The 22,358-nt window shown below is 49.8% G+C and overlaps 1 protein-coding gene across 6 annotated transcripts in view; it reads right to left on the bottom strand.

Moving 5' to 3' along the window:
- The window catches only part of BCORL1 (BCL6 corepressor like 1), a 79,286-nt gene that overhangs the window by 13,844 nt on the left and 43,084 nt on the right, over positions 1-22,358 (bottom strand). For 4 of the 6 annotated variants that reach the window (XM_030934465.1, XM_030934468.1, XM_030934464.1 and 1 more), the window contains 6 exons: positions 21,811-21,891; positions 19,413-19,802; positions 15,938-16,164; positions 10,142-10,363; positions 7,249-7,415; positions 5,006-5,151 (listed from right to left, as the gene is read on the bottom strand). In XM_030934465.1, the coding sequence (XP_030790325.1) occupies positions 5,006-5,151; positions 7,249-7,415; positions 10,142-10,363; positions 15,938-16,164; positions 19,413-19,802; positions 21,811-21,891 (1,233 nt within the window). The remainder of the gene's footprint in view (positions 1-5,005; positions 5,152-7,248; positions 7,416-10,141; positions 10,364-15,937; positions 16,165-19,412; positions 19,803-21,810; positions 21,892-22,358) is intronic. The other 2 variants (XM_030934467.1, XM_030934470.1) reach the window with 2 other exon arrangements.

Below are 22,358 nucleotides of genomic sequence, written 5' to 3'. Positions count from 1 at the left end.
CTCCAGCCTGGGCAACAAGATTGAGACTCCATCTCAAAAAAAAAAAAAAAAAAAAGAAAAGAAAAAATGAAAAGATTTGATTCCCCCGACAACTTTTCCAGAACAGGGGCCTTTGCACACAGCCAGGGAAGTGCTATATGAGGCATAACCCTGACGCTAATGCTCACCTTTTCCTCCTACCAAAAATGGAGCCCTGTGCACCCTAAGGGATTCTTCTTCATTTTCTGCCCAGTTGGACTCCACTAGGGGAGAATGAAGACAATTAATCGACAGAGGGTCTAGTCAAGCAAATGCTTGGGGACAAAAAGCCAAAAGCATTTTAAATACCTCGGCCAGACAGCAAAGTAAAAAAATTAAAATCAGGCAGGGCATGGTGGCTCACGCCTGTAATCCCAGCACTTTGGGAGGCTGAGGCGGGTATATCACGAGGGTCAAGAGATCAAGACCATCCTGGCCAACATGGTGAAACCCCGTCTCTACTAAAAATACAACAGATTAGCTGGGCATGATGGTGGGCGCCTATAATCCCAGCTAGTTGGGAGGCCGAGGCAGGAGAATCACTTGAACCTAGGAGGCGGAGGTTGCAGTGAGCCAAGATTGTGCCATTTCACTCCAGCCTGGCGACAGAGCAAGACTCCATCTCAGAAATAAATAAATATATACATACATACATCAGAAGTCCATGTAAATGTATCTAGGTGTAGGGGCTGAGGAGGTAGAACAGTGGAGGAAAAAGTTTCCCCAGCCTCCAGTCTCCATGCTCAGGTGCTCCCTGCAGCCACTCTACCAGCCTACCCAGTGGTTCCTGGAGATTTGGCAGGGAGGCACACAGGCATGAGAAATGAGAGCCAAACACTCAGTTTAAGGCGTCCAAACAGCCCCTGAGGTTGGCTGCACAACATTAGGAATGTACTAAATGGGCCGGGAGCTGTAGCTCACGCCTGTAATCCCAGCACTTTGGGAGGTCAAGGCGGATGAATCACTTGAGGTCAGGAGTTGGAGACCAGCCTGGCCAATACAGTGAAACCTACCTCTACTAAAAATATAAAATTAGCCAGGCATGGTGGCGTACACCTATAGTCATAGCTACTCAGGAGGTTGAGGCAGGAGAATCACTTGAACCTGGGAGGCAGAGGTTGTAGTGAGCTGAGATCATACCACCGCACTCCAGCCTGGGTAACAGTGAGATTTATCTCAGAAAAAAAAAAAAAAAAGTACTAAATCCCACTGAATTGTTCACTTTATTTTTTTTTAATTAATTAAGTTTTTTTTGAGACGGAGTCTCGCTCTGTCACCCAGGCTGGAGTGCAGTGGTGTGATCTCGGCTCACTGCAAACTCTACCTCCTGGGTTCAAGCAATTCTCCTGCCTCAGCCTCCCAAGTAGCTGGGATTACAGGCGTGCACCACCACGGTCCAGCCAACTTTTGTATTTTTAGTAGAGACGGGGTTTCACCATGTTGGTCAGGCTGGTCTCCAATTCCTGACCTCAAGTGATCCACCCGCCTTGGCCTCCCAAAGTGCTGGGATTACAGGCATGAACCACCACACTCGGCCTGAATTGTTCACTTTAAAATGATTATGCTAGGTAAATTTTATCTCAATTTTTAAAAAAGTCCCTGAGTGTTGTCCTCTCACACAACCTACAAACAGCCTTTGGGCCTAAGTGCCCCTGCTTCTTGAGAGCCTGCTGACTCCTGCCAGTGCCTGCCTCCCTGGGGTGGTAGGCCAAGGTCCCAGGCTGCCTTTGCATGGAAAAGAGCTGGTGCACTTTATAGCAACCCATTGGCTCCTGATTCCCATTATTAAGCCAGTTCCATGCCCATAAATTGAGTAAAAAGTCTAAATGAAGACTGGGCGTGGTGGCTCACACTTGTAATCCCAGCACTTTGGGAGGCCAAGGCGGGAGGGAGGATGGCTTGAGCCCAGGAGTTCCAGACCAGCCTGGGCAACATAGCAACACCCCGTATCTCGACAAAAAGATAAAATACAAAATTAGCTGGGACCGGTGGCACACACCTGTTGGTCCTAGCCACTTGGGAGGCTGAGGCAGGAGGATTGCTTGAGCCCAGGAGTTTGAAACTGCACTGAGCTATGATCATACCACTGCACTCCAGCCTGGGTGATACAGCGAGACCCTGTCTCTAGTAATTTTTAACAGATCTAAATAAAGGTGCTCAGCCAGGATAAGTTAGGAAGTGCTGGAGTCTCTAGCCTTGGCAACACAGCAAGACTCTGTCTCAAATATATATAGACACATGTACATACATACACACACACACATCACACATATCTGAAATACTAGAGTTAAGGAAAGTCTTCTCTGGGGCTGGGCGCGGTGGCTCACGCCTATAATCCCAGTACTTTGGGAGGCCGAGGTGGGCAGATCACGAGGTCAGGAGATCGAGATCATCCTGGCTAACATGGTGAAACCCCGTCTCTATTAAAAATACAAAAAAATTAGCCAGGCGTGGTGGCGGGCACCTGTAGTCCCAGGTACTTGGGAGGCTGAGGTAGCAGAATGGCGTGAACCCAGAAGGCGGAGGTTGCAGTGAGCTGAGATTGCGTCACTGCACTCCAGCCTGGGCAACACAGGCAGACTCCATCTCAAAAAAAAAAAAAAAAACAAAAAAAAGTCTTCTCTGAATTCTGCAACATAGACTGGCATTCAAGTTAGTTTCAGGAGGTGTCAAAAAGCTGGCTAGCAGAAGTTCAAGACGAGCCTGGCCAACATGGCAAAACCCTGTCTCTACTAAAAATTCAAAAATTAGCCGGGCGTGGTGGCGAATGCCTGTAATCCCAGCTACTCAGGAGGCTAAGGAATGAGAATCGCTTAACCCAGGAGGTGGAGGTTGCAGTGAGCCAAGATCACGCCACTGCATTCCAGCCTGGGAGACAGAGTAAGACTCCATCTCCAAAAACAAAACAAAACCAAAAGATAGCTAGTAGTTGGGATGAGGAGACAGAAAGATAAGAGAAACATGTTTATTTCTCTCTCTCTCTTTTTTTTTTTTTTTTTTTTGGAGACACTGTCTCACTCTGTTGCCCAGGCTGGAGTGCAGTCACCATACCTGGCTAATTTTTTAATTTCTTTTTTGTAGAGACAAGGTCTCCGTATGTTGCCCAGGCTGGTCTCAAACTCCTGGCCTCAAGCAATTCTCCCACCTCAGCCTCCCAAAGTGCTGGGACCACAGGCATAAGCCACTGCACCCGGCCTATTTCTCATTTTTTAACTGCTTAAAATGTTCTCCACATTCCAACTCCTTTGGGGTTTTGGAGAAGGGATTGGGGAAGCAAAGAGTTCATCTGCTTACTAAGGTGGTCAGAGTGTTATTTAGATCTAGGAGCCCCGAGAACCTCAGGACAGCAGTTTCTAGCCTCAGGAGGCCTTGGGACTAGACCAGTTTCTCAAAGACAGAGTTGCGTGTGGTGCCTTTGTCATATCAAGATGCTCTGGATGCTTGCTGGTCTCAGATTTTCCTGGGAATCTAGTGGAGTGCAGATAGCACGTGTATGTGTCTAAGAGAGAGTGCATGTGTACACAGTATGTGGGAGGGAGCCACCAATGGTGGCTTGCCCCGAGCCCTGCACCCCTAGGGATGGTTCAGCTAAGGGGAGCAACAGTCACCACTGGCCCAGGACAAATGACTGAATGAACATTCCAAGGCTGCTCTGCCTCTCAAGGACAGGGGCTTGGGAACCCAGAGCTGGAGGGAGGGAAAACAGAAAAGGCAGCCATCCTGTCCCCGGCCTGGGAGAGGCTAGTCAGGCTGTACAGGCCTGAGGCCTGTGCTCCAAGGTTCAGTCAGCTCAACTGAGACCTGGGTGGAGGCTGGCTGAGCAGAAGTCAAGATCTCCCGCAACAGCCTCCCATTAGTCCCCCTCACCCCCATCTAGTCCTCGCCTTCCATAAGAGCCTTTAGTTAGGTCCTCTTTGTTTCTTCCTCCATCATCAACTACTTAACCTTTGTTGGATAAACAAATGAGCCCCTGGTTGGGAGCCTGGAACCATATATCTGGGGGTGTAGTGGTTCGGGACTAACTAGCGCCAAAGCCTGGGTGAGAAGAGGGAGCAGCCTTGGGCCAATCCTTAGTCCTGTTGGCTCCTGGCCAGAGAGGGGTTCTAACCATAATACAAACACTGCAGCCTCCAAGGAGGTTCAGAGATAAACTCCCAGCTGCTCTGCAGCTCAGGCAGTCTGAAGAAGTCACTGCTAGAGCAAGGGCCAAACTGTGATGTCAATAAGAGGCGGGGTTCCTTTATTCAGAGGTCAAGTCTGAGGAGATTCCTACTGAGCATGCCCAAGCTAGTCTCCCCTCCTTCCCTCCTCCCCCTGCCCAACTCAGTAGAGCTATCTAACTGCAGACAAACAGCTGCTATCCACTAATAAGAAAATAAATGCATGTTGGCTTGTGGTCCTTGCCATGGGCCTCAACACCAGACACTTTCCAGAAGGGGCAGGTGAGGGAGGAAAAGAAAGGAATGGAAGAAAGGGGGACCCTGGGATGCAGAGGGAACACCACAGTTCCCACAGGCAAGGGCTGTAAAGAATGAAGCTTCGGGAAGCGTCCCAGGGGTTCTACTTTGATCACAAGCAAGAAATTGCAAACACATAAGCAAAATGCTAAGTATCACTTCGTTGCAACTGACATCCCATTCAAAGCACAGGTCAACACATTCTGTCCCCCAGCTAGGTCTGCTAGTGGGGCTGCTGCCCCCACACAGAGGCCCACCCTAGATCCCTATCTACGAAATAGTTCCCTGTGGGCTCCCAGGGCCCTGAAGAGGACGCACACACTTGCAGTAAGGGGATAAGGGGAAGTAGCCTTTGGACTTTTTCCAGCAAACTGAGATTCTTGAGATCTTTGAAGGAAAGCAGGTGAAGAGTGCAGATGGCCCTCATGGGAGCTGTTCAAGGTGGAAGGAGATGAAGAGGATGTCCTCACAAGTTCAGGAATCAGAGGCTGGCCCCGAGGACAACAGTGTCAAGTCTGGACCACACTTACCACTGAGAAAGCGCTTCATGGTGTCGCTGCTGGCCAGCTTCATGGCTGTCTGACCCGAGTAGGTAGCCAGTGTGGGATCGGCCCCATAGGACAGCAGGAGCCAGATGGTCTCCAGGTTGTCGTTGACCACCGCGTCATGAACTGGCCTGTGGAGGTGATACAGGATGAGGATAACAGGGCCCAAGTGGGAACTGGGGTGTCTAGACTTAAGGCTACCGCACCAGGGGAAAAAACTGAGCTGATCCCAGGTAACCTTGGCGTAATATGGTTTAAGACTTAGGACAGGGGAACCGCCTTGCCACTCTCCACTACCATCTCCCCAACTCCTCCTCTCTCTGCACCCCCTTTTCCTCCCTGCCATTACTCTCTCTCTGACGTTCCCCCGACATCTTGGGACAGTTCCCATGGCACAGTGGAGCTCTATTGGTAGTTGTGGAGTTCACTAGAGAATGGGTCCTTGACCTATAATAGAGTTCAGGCAGCTGCAGGGAGCCGGGCGCGGTGGCTCACGCCTGTCATCCCAGCACTTCGGGAGGCCGAAGCGGGTGGATCACTTGAGGTCAAGAGTTTGAGACCAGCCTGGCCAAAATGGTGAAACCCCATTTCTACTAAAAATACAAAAATTAGCCGGGCGTCATGGTGGGCACCCATAGTCCCAGCTACTTGGAAGGCTGAGGCAGGAGAATCCCTTGAACCCGGGAGGCAGAGGTTACAGTGAGCCAAGAGTGTGCCACTGCATACCAGCCGGGGCAACAGAGCGAGACTCCATCTCAAAAAAAAAAAAAAAAAAAAAAAAACGGTGGGGGGCAGCTGTAGAGGAATACGAACTGAAGGCCCTGGGTGACTCCCTGAGAGCAGAGATGAGCAGAATGGTTCCACACGCCAGGCAGAACCCAAGTGGAGCCCCCTCCTGCATCTGCAGCTCCTGTCTCTAAGTTGCCCAGGAAGTAGGCTCTCTGGTAGAACAGAGGAGAATGGGTACAATTTCTCCAAGACACAGCAGGTATATTTTTCTTATAGTGTCTAGAGATCAAATTTTAAAAATCAAATCTGGATATTACCCTCAAGTCAACCTCCCAGATCCTATTCTGCCTGAGACAGGTCCCCCACCAGGATGAGTTGAGGGAAGGCCGAGTGGTCTTCCTGGTGACAGCTGCACATGATGGGATGATCCCTAGACAACCGCAGCCTCCCCTTAGTAACTGATGTGGTCTGGCCATCTGGGAACTAACTCATTGGCTCCTGCCCTAAACTGGTTCCCTCTTGAGCCTATAGAAGTCTTTCTGGGCCGGGCGCGGTGGCTCAAGCCTGTAATCCCAGCACTTTGGGAGGCCGAGATGGGCGGATCACGAGGTCAGGAGATAGAGACCATCCTGGCTAACACGGTGAAACCTCGTCTCTACTAAAAAATACAAAAAAACTAGCCAGGCGAGGTGGCGGGCGCCTGTAGTCCCAGCTACTCCGGAGGCTGAGGCAGGAGAATGGCGTGAACCCGGGAGGCGGAGCTTGCAGTGAGCTGAGATCCGGCCACTGCACTCCAGCCTGGGCGACAGAGCAAGACTCCGTCTCAAAAAAAAAAAAAAAAAAAAAAACTGGCAGGGCGAGGTGGCGGGCGCCTGTAGTCCCAGCTACTCGGGAGGCTGAGGCAGGAGAATGGCATAAACCCGGGAGGCGGAGCTTGCAGTGAGCTGAGATCCGGCCACTGCACTCCAGCCTGGGCGACAGAGCGAGACTCCCGTCTCAAAAAAAAAAAAAAAAAAAAAGAAGAAGTCTTTCCAAAACTCCTCCTGTCAAGACCTCTCTGCAACTTGCAGTCTGGTGTGCTACGAAGGTTCAGGTTGAGGCAAGGTCTTTATTTTTTTTATTTTTTTATTTTTTATTTTTTGAGACGGAGTCTCACTCTGTCACCTAGGCTGGAGTGCAATGGTGTGGTCTTGGCTCACTGCAACCTCCGCCTACTGGGTTCAAGCAATTCTCCTGCCTCAGCCTCCTGAGTAGCTGGGACTACAGGCGCGTGCCACCACACCCAACTAATTTTTGTATTTTTAGTAAAGATGGGATTTCATTATGTTGGCCAGGCTGGTCTCGAACTGCAGACCTCATGATCCGCCCGCCTTGGCCTCCCAAAGTGCTGGGATTACAGGCGTGAGCCACCATGCCCTGACAGCAACAGGCAAGGTCTTTTGAGCGAGAGGCTGAGCTGGGAGTGAGGGCGGGACTCGGGGGAGATGTAGCCCTCTTGCCTCGTGCCGTCTTGCGCGCTGCAGTTCACGTTGGCCCCGTGCTCCAGCAGGATGTTCAGGATGTCAGTCCAACCCCGGGAACAAGCCTCATGCAGGGCTGTGTAGCCAGCATTGTCACGGTGATTCACGTCCTCACTGTCTTTCTGGAGGCAGTAGAGAACAACATCCTGTGGGGACAGGGACAACTCCATGAGCAAAGAGAGGGCTAATTCTTGAACTTATATAACCCTGAGACTCAAAGCTCCCCAAATATCTGAGGAGTCTCAGAGCCTGCTCTTTATAGCAGGGACACACTTCAAAATCTTTCATTAACAACATCAGTCCTGAGCCAACATTGCCAGCACCCCAGTTCTGGGCTGTTTCCTTGGCAGCAGAGAGACTTCTTTTTTTTTTTTTTTTTTTTTTTTTTCCGAGACACAGTCTCACTCTGTTGCCCAGGCTGGAGTGCAGTGGTACGATCTCTGCTCACTGCAGACTCTGCCTCCCGGGTTTGAGTGATTCTCTTGCCTCAGCCTCCCAAGTAGCTGGGACTACAGGTGCACACCACCATGCCTGGCTAATTTTTGTATTTTTAATAGAGATGGGGTTTTACTATGTTGGCCAGGCTGGTCTCGAGCTCCTGACCTCAGACGATCCACCCACCTTGGCCTCCCAAAGTGCTAGGATTACAGGCGTGAGCCACCGTGCCTGGCCTGGAAAGACATTTTTTTATGGCCAAGGACACTCATCTGGGTGGTGGTATTTGAGGTGAGGTCCTCAGAGAGGCTGACCTACCCACCCAGAGCTCAAGCACTCAGATCTCGACTCCTTGAGCTTGGCAAGCCAGCCCCAGACCAGGGAAATGAGATGCGGTGGACAGCACAGTTTCTGGTGGCAATTCAAGAATAAGGAAGACAATTGTTTTAAGGACTATCCCTGGGTGTGGGTCTCGGCAGGACCAGTGTTCAAGCCAGGACAGTCAGTTCTAGCCCTCCCCTCAAATCAGGGTAATCCAATAGGCCAGGTGCAGTGGCTCATGCCTGTAATCCCAGCACTTTGGGAGGCCGAGGCGGGCAGATCACCTGAGGTCAGGAGTTTGAGACCAGCCTAGCTAACATGGCGAAACCCCCTCTCTACTAAAAATACAAAAACTAGCCCGGTGTGATGGCAGGTGCCTGTAATCCCAACTACTCAGGAGGCTGAGGCAGGAGAATCCCTTGAATCCAGGAGGCGGAGGTTGCAGTGAGCTGAGATCGCGCCATTGCACTCTAGCCTAGGCGACAGAGCAAGACTCCATCTCAGAAAAAAAAAAAAAAAAAAAAAAAAAAAGGATAATCCAATACTGCCATTCACCCACACTTTAATGACTGCCTTCCTTGGGTTGAGATGATGACAGGACTACAAGTGGGACCCCAGGGACTTGCAGCACCCTAGCTAGCATGGGCTGAAGCTGGGTGAATGAGGTGAGGAGGGGAGAGGCCGGCAGCATTAATGGCTGCCTGGCTTTCCAAACAACGGACCCCACAGCTACACCATTGTCAGTCCTCTCTGGGGCACTGGGGAGATGGGCCACTCCACCTTTCTGCCTGACAGCTTACAGGCTAGCTGGCTAGAGTGACTGTGTGTGCAGCCTGTGTCGGGGGTGCTGCTGCCTGTATATAGAAACTGTCAAGCTCCTTTACCTGGGAGAAAGTGTAAGGCTTCCCACCCTCCTCACCAGTGCAGATGTTTGCCTTTTCCCCAAGGCCTAAGAGGGCTCCTTCCACCCTCCCTGACAGGCTGCCTTAGTGCTCCAGCCCTGTCCCATTGGCCCCTCCGATGGTTTCCTGTTTGCTGGTTTTGCCCAGGGTACAAGACAATTAAATTAACCTTGACGGCAGGGATTGGTCTTCATTTTTGTTTTAGGTCTCCCTTGGCAGCTATCCAGGCACCCACACTAGGTGCTTATGAAAGATGGGCTGCTTGCCAGTGAGACACTGTCACGTCAGCTCCCCAGGGCTGACCAGTCTGGCTGGGAGTGTGGCTGGTGTGAAACAAGTCAGGTATAGGGATGGAAAGCCTTAAAACCAAAGGCACACTCTGTAACTAACCCAGCAACTCCACTGCTAGGAGCAAACCCTGAGGAAAAATCCATATGGGAGGCAAAGATACACACTCAACAAAAAGTGGGGAACAATGGAAACGTCCAAGGTGTAACTGAATTATGGTGAATGAGTCAGTCTTCCACCTACCCTGGCACTTGGGAATCAAAAGACCTTGGTTTGAATTCAGACTCATATACGTAGTAGTTGAGTGATCTTGGACATATCATTGAACGCTGCAAAGCCTTGCTTTTCTCACCTATAAAATGGGGATAATAAATCTACTCTCTCGGCTTACTGTGAAGATTAAATAATATAAAGTAATCAGGCTCTTAACATGACAAAAGAAGTGCTCAATAAATGCCAGCTTCCTTTCTTGCCTTCTTTCTAATCTATAGGGAAGTAGTATAAGGTGGGGTTAGCTCAGCCTCACCCCTCAGACATGATCCTGGCCCCTCTGAGAGGCAGAAATGAGGGGAAGCTGGAGGAGGAGATGAAGACTGAGCAATAAATCACCCCTTGTTCCTTTCTGAGTTGGGAAACCACCATACAGAGAAATTCAAGACAACGTGGATATCCAAAAATTGCGTTCCTGGTCTAGGAATATACTGCATGATACTGTTTCAATTGCATTTATCCCAAATTGACATTCAAACAAGTTTGCATTCTCACACACTGAGATCCGAGTGATGAGGGGTAAGGCAGTCCCAGGGCAATCTGGGGTGTAGACGAAGGACAGCCTGGGTTCAAGCACCAGAAGAGCCCATGGAGAAAAGCTTCTTCATAGATGCTCAGACCAACGGCGCCCTGTGGTCGGTCAAGAATTCCCTTACCTTATAGCCAAGACGTGCCGCCCTCTGCAGGAGGGTCTCACCAGCATTTTTGTTCACTATGAGCCGACGTGCCTCTGGGGGGATCTGCCGGGCTGTAGGTGACTCCGAGGCCTCCTCTGAGCTGGCACTTCGGGACTTAGAGGGTGTACATGGTTCTGTGGGTTTCACTGGGGTGGGAGATTTGGGAGATCGTGTCTTCTGCTGGTTCCAACGACCTTTGCCCTGGAAAGCAGAGATACAGTCCTAGGTCAGGTCAGGCCAGGCAGCTTATCCATCCACCAGGGTCATCACTGCCTTCAGCGGCCAAGGCCATCTCACCTTATCTGTGTCCATGCTGTACTTTGCTTACACTAACCCAAATGGCCGAGACTACTGTCAGGTTTGAGGCCAGAGGCTGGGCCAGGCGCTAACCATGTGAAGTCTCTCCAGGATCAACACAGGTTCCCGTGAGTTTCTAGCCGGTGGGGAGATATGAAGAGGCTCAAATGCTCAACCCCATAAACCAAGGAATGCCACGGGGATTGTAAATCAGAGATTGAGGGGATATCCCAGCTTCTCTCAAGACTCTGCATGCCTTCTTTACCTGCCTCAATCACCATTTATTGAGGCTTTTACAAGTCCTGTCTGTAAATAGGCAGAAGCAAACTCTGAGAGTAAAGAGAAATGAGACAGCTATCTTTTTTTTTTTTTTTTTTGAGACCGAGTCTCACGTTGTCACTGAGGCTGGAGTGCAGTGGTATGATCTCTGTTCACTGTAACCTCTGCCTCCCAGGTTCAAGGGATTCTCCTCCCTCAGCCTCCTGAGTAGCTGGGATTACAGGCATGTGCCACCACGCCCAGCTAATTTTTGCATTTTTAGTAGAGACGGGGTTTCGCCATATTGGCCAGGCTGGTCTCGAACTCCTGACTGCAAGTGATCCGCCTGTCTTGGCCTCCCAAAGTGCTGGGATTACAGGCATGAGCCACCATGCCAGGCCAGCTATCTTTGACTAGTCACAGCTGCTAAAGCTTCATGCTTATAGCAAAAACCTTCCTTCCACATCCAGCCCTCACAGAATGTTCCCATCTTCCATCACACTGTGTCCCCATATCATACTCAGACCCCCCTGGGGTGGCAGAAAGATCTAAGGCAGACCTAGGTTTGAACCTTGTCTCTGCCATCCCCTAGCTACAAGATCTGGGGTAAGGCCCTCCCTCTCTGAGCCCCATTTTCTTCCTTGCAGGGTCTTTGAGATAATGAACAGTGAACAGGGTAGGTGCTCACAAAACACTAGGAGAGGCTGGGAGTGGTGGCTCATGCCTGTAATCCCAGCAGTTTGGGAGGCTAAGGCAGGCAGATCAGTTGAGGACAGGAGTTCAAGACCAGCCTGGCCAACACAGTGAAACTCAGTCTCTACTAAAAATACAAAAAATGAGCTGGGCGTGGTGGTGCACGCCTGTAGTCCCAGCTACTCGGGAGGCTGAAACATGAGAATCGCTTCAGCCCGGGAGGGAGAGGTTGCAGTAAGCCAAGATTGCAGCACTGCACTCCAGCCTGGGTGACGGAGTGAGACTCTGTTTCAAAAAAAAAAAAGAAAGAAAAGAAAAGAAAGAAAGAAAAAAATGCCAGGCATGGTGGCTCACACCTGTAATCCCAGCAATTTGGGAGGTTGAAGCGGGTGGATAACCTGATGTCAGGAGTTCGAGTCTAGCCTGGCCAACATGGTGAAACCCCATCTCTACTAAAAGTACAAAAAATTAGTCGGGAGTGGTGGCAGGTACCTGTAATCCCAGCTATTCCGGAGACTAAGGCAGGAGAATTACTTGAACCTGGGAGGCGGAGGTTGCAGTGAGCCCAGATAGAGCCATTACATTCCAGCCTGGGCAACAAGAGTGAAACTCCATCTCAAAAAATAATAATAAATAAATAAATAAAAGAGATTCTCAACCTGGAGTTGATGCTATAATTGGATGAAGCTTTGGGGGGCACTGGGAGAGGTGGCATACTTTGCATGTGGGAGAGACAGGAATCACTGGGGAAGGCCAGAGGGTAGACTGTGGGAGTCAGCCTCTAAGATGGCCCCAATGATCCCCTGATCTTCATGCTCTTATGTACCCTCCTCCTACAGTAAGTAGGGCTGACCCGTGTAACCAACAGGAGACTGCAGAAATGACAGTAGGTGCCTTCTGAGGCTAGGGTCTAAAAGACACTGTGGTTTCTGCCTTGCTGTCTTTTGGATCACTCGCTGTGGGGAAAGCCAGCTGCTGTGTCCTGGGGACCCTTGAGCAGCCCATTGGAGAGATCCATGGGGCAGGGAGAGGAGGCCTCCTGCCAACAACCAGCATCAATATGCCAGCCATTCGAGCAAGCTACCCCAGCAGTAGATCCTCCAGTCATGCCCTCAGAGGAATACTGCCCTGGCTGACACCTGACTGCAACCTCACGAGAGATCCCAAGCCAGGTCTAGCTAAGCCCCTGAATCCCTGACCCCAAGAAACTGTGTGAGATAACATATGCTTATTGTTGTGTAAAGCTGCTAAGTTGTGTAGTCATTTGTTATACCCCAATAGATAACTAGTATTTCCGACTTATCCAAACCCCTCAGAACATCAAGGTCTCACTTCAATCCTCTGTCTTCTACCATATTCCACAACACTCTAGGCCCTCTTCCTTTGTGTAGCCAGAATACCAAGTCTAAACCACGTAATCTGATGCCTCACTTTCTTCTTTCCATCCAGTTTCATGCATAAGTCTCACCTCTCCTGCTAGATTTTAAGCTCCTTGGGGATAGGGTTCATATTGTCATCATTTTTCTGTTCCTTACAGCACTTAACTCAGGGCTGGACACATTATTATTATTATTTTATTTATTTATTTTTTGAGACAGAGTCTCGCTCTGTCACCCGGGCTGGAGTGTAATGGCGCAATCTCGGCTCACTGCCTTCAAGCAATTCTCCTGCCTCAGCCTCCCAAGTAGCTGGGACTAAAGGCACCCACCACCACGCCCGGTTAATTTTTGTACTTTTAGTAGAGACGAGGTTTCACCATGTTGCCCAGGCTGCTCTCAAACTCCTGATCTCAAGTGATCCACCTGCTTCAGCCTCCCAAAGTGCTGGGATTATAGGCATGAGCCACCACACCTGGCCACATTATTACAACAAATATTTGTTGACCTGTTTCAAGCCAGCTGTATACAGAGCCCTGGATGGCCAGAACAGTTGCCTAAAAAGATATCGAGTCAGGGAAGGAGCAGTAGAGAAGAGAAGATGAGGGCTCGGGGCATTTGTTTCCTCTGGTCAATCCCAAGACAGCGAGAAGCCATGATCAGTCCCCATCCTGAAAGGGCAGAGAGGTACAAGCCCTAGCAGGAAGGTACTAGCTATGAGGGTACAATGCTGCTTTATCTCCAGGAGGATAGAGTGTACAATGGCAGGACTGGAGGATGCTGGGTAAAGTACCAGGGTTTCGCTAAGCCAAGCCAGGAACCAAAGGGTGACTCTCCTTTCTGGGGGCCAAAGTTACCAGAGAGCAGCAGCGAGGCAAGTTGCCTGGGAAGGGGAGGAGCAAGAACAAGTGGGGGGACCCCTCCCCCCCTCTCCTTCCCCCTGGCTCTGAGCCCCTGTGGGAAGAAGCCCTTGGCCAATGCCCCGCTTTTAGTGTTGCAGGAGCGTTCCCCACCCTCCCCCACCCTTGCTTCCTGCTACAAAGCCCCATGCCATGGGGGCAACCGGAGCAGGTGGTGGTGGCTGGGAGAGAAAGGAAGGTGGGAGGGGGAAAGGAAGGTCATGGGGAGGGGCAACAACCTCTCCAGGAGAACACTGCAGCAGACACACTGCCAGGCAGAATAACCAGACAGAAGCATGTGAGTGTGCTGCTGAATCTTGGGCACTGGTTACCTTTGTGTGGGCTGGGGCCATCCATCTGAGTGTCTGGGGAGGAACGGGGAAAGGGGAGGGGAAGCAGGAGCCTGTGACGCCCACCTTTTCCCAGTGCTGTTTGTGGTGGTGGCATTTTCTGTCCAACTGCCCCCCTCCCCCAGTGTCTCCCGGATACAAACAGAAGCCACCCATTCAGAGCCTGAGAGACATATGGAACGAGCCAGGGCTCCAGAGGCAGACAGGCCTATTTCACATCCCAACTGCATCACTCAGGACCACCCAGTAACCTCGCACCAGTCCCTTAACCTCCTTGAGCCTCAGTTTCCTCACTACAAAATGAGTATAATAAAGGTGCCTACCTCCCAAGTGCCACTGTGGGAATTAAGAGCGATAATGTGAATGAACTGCTTGGCACAGACCAGAGTTCCCTGCTCTTTCCCTGGGCCCCTGTCCTCCCACTCTGGGGGGTCAAGGGAATGAACACTGCTACCCTGCCATGCCATGCTTCTATTCCCTCATTCTTGCTTCCGCCCGAAGCACAATGATGCACAGCAACCCTTGGAGAGTACTTTATGGTTATCAAAGCCTGTCACAGACATTGCTTCCTTTGTTCCCCCAAGCACCCTTGTGAGACAGAAAGGGCAAGAAGCAGCAGCTCCATTCTTCAAGATGAGGAAATAAGCTTGAGTCTTGTCTGAGCTGGAAAGAGGTTCTGGGAGGGGGAAGGGGAAAGGAGGGGAGACGAGCACCTGGGGCTCCCATCTCTTGCCAGTGCCATTCAGGGATCCCAGTAAGAATCATGACCACCAAAGCACTAGGCGTGATGGCTCACAGCTGTAATTCCAGCACTTTGGGAGGCCAAGTCAGGCGGATTACTCGAGCTCAGGAGTTCGAGATCAGCCTGGCCAAAATGGTGATTTTTTGTATTTTTGTCCTAAAAATACAAAAAATAGCCGGGCGTGGTGGCGGGCGCCTGTAATCCCAGCTACTCACAAGGCTGAGGCACAAGAATCGCTTGAACCCGGGAGGTGCAGGTTGCAGTGAGCCGAGATCGTGCCACTGCACTCCAACCTGGGTGACATCGCATGACTCTCTCTCAAAAAAGAGTGAGAGAGAGAAAAAAAAAAGAAGGATCACGACCACCAAAACAAGCTGAAGATGGGCTTTTGTTTTTGGCTGTGAATGACAAATACATATTTGTATACATTTGAGTATACAATTTGAGTATACATTTGAACCTGGACCCTCACTTCTCTCAAATGTAAAGTTCACCCAGGTTGAGGACTGACTTTTTCTAAGGTTACAACATGCATCCTAACACCAATGGCATGAACATCAGACCCAAAAGAGATGTTCATTTGGGATGAGGGTTTTAGGAATGCTTGCCTGGCTGTTGACTGGTAACTGCCCACTCACTGGCTCCTATGCTTCCATGAGAAGCTAACGAACTGGGGAGCAGGGGAGGGGAGGAGTAGCTAGAACCTGGGCCCCAGTGGAATTCCTTCAGCCTCACCCTCAATCAACCTTTGTCTGGACCTTACAATCCTTCCTCCTACAACTTGTTTTCTACCTTGATTGACTCAGAATGTCCCATGATTGGTTTCCAGTAAGTTAAACCCAGACAAAAGCTTCTTGATTGGATGTTAACAAGCTACTCACGCTAACATCCTGCCATATTCTTTAATTCTTCCTTAACTCAAAGAAGATCTAAAGATTGTAGAGGAAAAGCCATCATGGGCCAGAAATTATAGTTAACTATAACTTTAGTTCCCATTCTTCAAAACCACCCCCAACCCTTCGATAACTAGTTTGAGAATGCCTTACTAAATATGGGTTAATTTGATCCTCCCCAAAGCCCCCCATCCCTCCCTCCCTCCTGCCTCCTCTGCCCACCTCCCACACACACACCTTATACAATACCCCTTGATGGCTACGCACCTTTACCTCTTCTGAGACGGTTGCCATGTGCTTGGTCTTGCACTTTCGTTTTCCCGATGGCTTTTCTGAATTTTCAAGGCAGGCTGGCTCCTCCAGGTTATTTGGGAGGAAACCATTTGGTGAATCCGAGATCCCCTGGGCTTTGCTGGGCAAGAGAAGGTTCCTGTTCCTGAGGCGGTGCTCCAAACTTTGGGAGGAGGAAGCCTTCTGCTTACGGGCCTTTAAATCTGAAGGCAAGAAACAGGAAAAGAACGGACGTCAAAGAAATGGAACACAGAAAAGCAACGCCTTCCTCTAAGATGAATCAGAGGACTTTGGGGATTAGAACTGCAGTGCAAAGTTGTATAACTATCAGCTATCGATATCTAGTGCAGTGCTGACTATTCCACTAAATGCTTCTTGAATGAACACACCATACCTCAACATCAAAGTCCCTCCTCTACAAGCAGGAGACAGCTCCCAGCCCTACCAGCAAGGGGCGGCCCATCTGGCTAGCCCTAAGATGAGGGTAATTTTAACAGGATTTTACCCAGAGCAAATCAGAATTTCTTTTCACTTTTTTCCCCATTCCCTTTGTCTCTTTCTCCAGTTCCATATGAAAGCAAATCTGGCGGTCCTGCTGACATTAAGTATCAAGTACATGGGGAACAGGGAGGAAAAGGTAGAAGGCTGCCTTCATGGCCTCAGCTCTACTCACCTGACTGCCCCATTTGTCACTCTCCGAGGACACAAAAATCAAAGCTACAGGAACTCCCTGAAACTAGAAGGCACCATGAGCCTACTTAGCTGGCAGTCAAGGGCAGAAACCTGCTGCCCTTTCTGGGTGAAAATCAAGTCACTGGTGTCACTAGAACACACCAGTAACATCTCTAATTTAGCCACAGCTTGCTGAACAAAGCACATTCTAATTTCAAAAAGGCCTGCCGGGAACTCCATTATCAAGAGCTTCATCCCACAGGGTCTGTCCTAACCCTGTGTGTAGGGGCGACTGATTGTGTGTTTAGCCTCGTCTCTCAAGATTAGTGCTGCTTGGCTTGGCCGTCAATTGCGTGATTGGCTGGGCTCAAGTCCTAATTGCTCTGAGCCTCAGTTGCCATATCTGTAAAATGGGGAGAATATAATCTACATCACAAGAGTGGTATGAGAATGAAATAAGGTAATACATGCAAAATCCCTTTCAAAAAGTGTTACAACAAGTAAGGCATCATTATTCTGTTATTTAAGCACAAGCTCTTGAGGTGGACCCATGCCCGTGTGTTTTCCTCCCCACAAAATGAACACCATGCCTAGCAATTGGTGAAATGAAGGGACTGAGATTGAAGAGTTCTCAACTCTCCTCCCCCAACCCTGACATGGGCTCTCACATGTGACACTGCCAAAGGCAGATCCAGATGTGGGAGCCATCATTCCAGCATAAGGAGTTGGCTGCAGCTTATGCACAGTTCCTAGAAGGCCAGCTGTCATGCCAGCCCTTTCTCCCAACTAGCCTCAGCCCACTAGTGGGGCCTCATAGCCTGTCCAGGAATTGCTGTACTACACAGTCTCTAATAGCACTTCCAATCAGAATGTTCTAAACTCGGGCTTTTGATGCAACACATGTGGGCTGAGGCAAAAGAGGAAGGAATAGAACCATGCCTTGTGAGGACTCCAGGAAATATGAAGAAGTCATATTACAGTGTTCAATGCTACAGGCAAAGAAACAGCCCACCTTGTTTATCCAGGGCAGGGCAGGCTCGGGTGTTTATTCAATTGCAGAGAAGTGAAGGCTTTATAGTAGCCTACAAAGGACCAGAGAGCGGAGGTGGCAGGTGTGTGAGTGGAAGCGGCTCTGCCTACCTGCTCCGCAGGTCAAGACGGGACATAACCAAAATCAGGATGAAAAGAAAGTCAGGAGGCTCAGACAGAAGTGTATCCTGCCTCATTTTGGCCTTTGCCAAATTCCTGCACGAAGATGCCATCATCAGATCTGGAGGAAAGTGACCAGACCACGTGCCAAATCCAGCTGTCTCAATGCAAAACCCTTAGACACATCCATGGAGGAAGAATGACCTACTTTCCAACAACTGGAGCTCCCCCCAAATCAAGTAGGATGCCTTCATTGGTGGTGTTCTCTGCATTACTGGAGGTGTGTTCATGAAAAGGCTGGCTGGCTACCTGTCAAGAATGCTGTGGAGATCTCTATCTCTGCATTGGGTGGCAAACTGGACCAGGCAACCTTGAAGGTCCTTCTGGTTCCAAGTGCCAATATGTTCCACAGGAAGCTTCCATGCTAGGAAACCAGGTGCCATTAGAGAAGATTAGGTGATACACAAAAGCTCCTCTTCATCCTAACACAAGTGGCTGAGGCCAACAGCTTGACAACTTATTCCTGACCAATCTATTATTGCTCTAGCAGAAGAAAGAGAAAATTGTTCCCACTCTGTCACATAGTTGATGAAAATTAACTCAATTACTCTCTTGAATGTAGAGATGGGTATCATATATATCTCCACTTAAACAGAGCCGGAAATGAGGTTAAGCCGTCTTTGCATTATAGCAAACCTGGAATCTACTACCCACTCAATATGAGGTTATTCAGTTTTAGCTAAAAAGGAGACAGCGGATGTTTACTGTCAGCTCAGGATGAATACATTGTAGGAGGCAATCAATTGCTGCTTCCAGGGTAGAGGTCAGAGAACGAGAGTGAGAGACAGAGGTGTTCTTATAAAACCCAGAGATGTGCTTTTTGCTCATTTAGAAATCCACTATAGGAATGGGCCTGAACAGTACTCAGTGGAACATACTGATACTAGTGTCTTGTGACAGTCTGTGCCTCCAGGATGGTATATCACAGCATTTGATGTGATCAGAGAAAGCCTGGTTTTCTCTTTGGGCTGCCTGCCTTCTTAACTCAGGTCCAACAAAAATGATGCCACTTTGGGTCACCTAAAAGCTTCACTCCGTCTCTGAATAATCACTGTGGCTTTAACGGATAAAGCAATGCTGTGCCCGTTTCTACTTGAAGTTCTTCTGTTGGTTTGAAGAACCCACTGGACTTCTTTTTAGCTTAGAGGCTGCAAGTATCCCAGGAAAGGCAGCCGATGCCCTCTGTCTTCTTGAACCCAAGATTCTAGGAGAGAGAACCCGTCCTCCCAAAAGACTCGACTCCCTCAAGCCAACCAGAGAACTCCCTGGTATCCAGTTGTCCCATGCCAAGGATGTCACCGCAGCCTTGCCCACAGGTTCAGACTTCTATAAGAAACTGGAGGGCTTGGGCCTTCATGTCCTCCGCTCACCTGCAGGCCAATCCGAACTCATTCAATGTCAACCCAAAGCCAAAGGCTGGGAGCTGGAGTTGAGTGACCCCCTCTGGCAGCTGGAGATCATAGCACCGGGTTTCTCTGGGTCCCGAAGCCTTTGGCTGGCGTAGAGATGCCCGAGGGTTCCCAGAAGCCAAACAGGCTGCGGCGACAGCAGAGCCCCTGGCCAGCCTTACCTGCTCTCCCTTTCCGCCGCTGCTCATCTTCTTGCTCCGTCAGGTACTCCCCAGTCTGATATTTTCGGCTCTTCTGCCGTCTTCGTTTCTTCCTCTTCAGCAGGCCCTCCTCCTCCTCTTCCTCCTCCTCCTCATTGGTGTCCCACATTTGCCGGGCAGCCTCTGTCCTCCAGGGCATTTCTCGGGCTCGCCACAGGTGCCTTCGACCCTGGCTCAGCAGAGACTTGTCCTGGGCATGATGGCTGCGATACTGGGTGTCCCGTTGGGTCTTTCTCACCTTTCGACGCTTAGCTGGGGTGGGGGTTACCTCTTCTTCTTCTTCTGTGGGGAAGACTTCCTGGCTTCCCATGTCACTGTCTGCCATGCCAGCAAAGGAGCTACAGATGCTTCCTGTGGACGGGATGTACAGAGGATGGTCAGGTACTTCTTCAAAGGACAAAGCATGGTGTCGAAGTGAATGCCCTGGACTAGGAGTTTGAAGGTCTGGGTTCAAGTTCAGGCTCTGCCAGTAATAAGCTGTACCCTTCGGGAAAGTTCCTTCAGTGCAGTCTCCTCATCTATAAAATGGGGATACTGTTCTCCCCTTACTGACCTCACAGGGCTGTTTTGAGGCTCAAATAAGATCTTTCACGCATATGTGCTTTACAGAGTCCAATATACCAGACAACATCAAGTATTAAAAACACACGCCTTTACTCATCCACGTTACAGTGTTACCTGAATTCACACCCAAAACGCTTGCTTAGCTCTTATAAGGTGCCAAGTATTTTGTGAAGGGCAGGAGAGGGCCACGGGTCCCTGGGAAATCAGGGGCTAGGAGAGGGCAATTGGGGTCTCAGACAGGGCAAGGGAAGACATACTCCTTTTGTGGCACCGCCAATCTTGGGGACAGAGCCACCTAGGCCAAGCAGAATCATCACAAGAGAAGAGTCTCAAGAAAAGCAAAGCAAGAAGGAGTCCCTTTCCTGTGATCTGTGAGAGTCTGGTTGGGTCACACCCAAATGCACCCAGGCACGCCCACTTCCCTTAAATTGACCCCACCTCCTCCTGACTTGCCAAGAGTTCAGGGGTGGAGCTTCCTCCCAGGCGCCTCCCTCCACCGGGTTGTAGCTGTTCCTCACTGCTGGGCAAGCGCTTCCCCCTCCTCCTCCACCACCCCAGGATGGATGATACCTTTCCTGCCTTCCTCAGCCACCTTGCCAAGAGGCCATTTTCTCTCTCCACTCTTTCCTTCAACTCTGCTAACAACAAAAGTACATCCTAAATTGGCCTGGTTTCACACTACAAGAGATTTGACACCTTCCTCCTCGGAAGCAGCTGTGAGATACCACCATCTTTCTCCCAAGGCCCAGCTATTAACTCAACAGTCCCCAGACCCAAGCAAGGTAAGCAGAAGAAAGAAATGGTTTGAGGTAAATAGAGTAAGTAGCCCTTGACCAAAGCTTCAAGTTAGTCAGACTGCTAAAAGACAGCAAATAACAGCACACTTTCCGTTATATAGGCCAGGCAAAACAAAGTGTTCTGGTTAATCTAATATTCTGGTTAATACAGAATCATCATAGAGATCACAAAGGAATCACCAATTTCCAAAGAATCAAATACAGTACAATGTGTTTAACACTAAAATGGAACTGGCTGTAATGTAATCGCTCTTTGATAATTCAGAGGACACTTCAGGATTTTGCAAGGCCTCCAGGCCATCATTATGAGCCCCAATTACCACCTCACTTGCCATGTGCTAAGGTGCTAGTTAATAGAATGTCAGATAACTGAGTTTACACTATACCTTGCTTCTCCATTCTATCCAATTTGCATGGAAATTGGGTGAACGGGGCAACCATCTCCAGCCCTGGATACCAGTGTGGAGGCTAGCAGAAGGTAGTGGTGGCTAGAAAGGGCTAGCTTCTTTTAGTCCCTGGAGGTTGACCAATACAAATTCAGGGAGCCAAATGTGATTCTGCCAGCCCTGACAATTCAATGACTTTTCCAATTTTGAGGATGCCTGTCACACAGGGCATTAAGACCAAGGTCAAAAGTTAAAAGTCTGTGCCTGAGATTGGCCCCAGTAATGACGAGGTGCCAAAGCTTGGAGTTGAACAGGCTTTCCTGAGTGGCACAGGCCTTACCTCTTTCCACCATCAGCTCCCAACAAGAGATGTCAAATTCCTGCTCTGAAAAGTTGAACAAATAGTCCTCAAACAGTGGGCAATATTTGAGGACTATTTGTCCCCTGCCCCCACCCAGGGCTCTCTTATCTCTGCAAGGAGCTGGGCATTGTGGCACAGCGAATCAAATTCCCAACTCGACACCTGGGCCCATGGTCAAACTGCTCAACCAGATTTCGATCTCTCTTTTCACAGAAGATGCCTAGAGGGGTCATCACCTTAGTCTCACTCACCAGACTGACTGCGCGTGCGGGTGCTCAGAACCACAGGAATAAAGTCACGGAAACTGCTCTTTGCTTTCTTTTCCAAGGAACCTGGAGTGATGTGTGGTTTGGGGACAGAAGGCAGCAATGTTACAATCAAAGCCTAAAGACCAGAAAGCCCACCTATAAGGCTCAGGGGAAAAGATTGAGAAAGAGTTTGTGTTTACCCTGTGGTTACTCTGGGTTACATTTATTTGGTCCCCTTACATGATCATCACATATGTGTCTCTTGCAGACAATGCATGTTTCCAGGTGGTTTTTAAAAACTGGGCGTTTGGGCCGGGCGCGGTGGCTCAAGCCTGTAATCCCAGCACTTTGGGAGGCCGAGATGGGCGGATCACGAGGTCAGCAGATCGAGACCATCCTGGCTAACACGGTGAAACCCCGTCTCTACTAAAAAAAAATACAAAAAAACTAGCCGGGCGAGGTGGCGGGCGCCTGTAGTCCCAGTTACTCGGGAGGCTGAGGCAGGAGAATGGCGTAAACCCGGGAGGCGGAGCTTGCAGGGAGGCTGAGGC

This window comes from Rhinopithecus roxellana, chromosome 7 (genome assembly GCF_007565055.1).
Source record: "Rhinopithecus roxellana isolate Shanxi Qingling chromosome 7, ASM756505v1, whole genome shotgun sequence".
Taxonomy (NCBI): domain Eukaryota; kingdom Metazoa; phylum Chordata; class Mammalia; order Primates; family Cercopithecidae; genus Rhinopithecus; species Rhinopithecus roxellana.
This window is presented reverse-complemented; position numbering and strand designations above follow the sequence as displayed.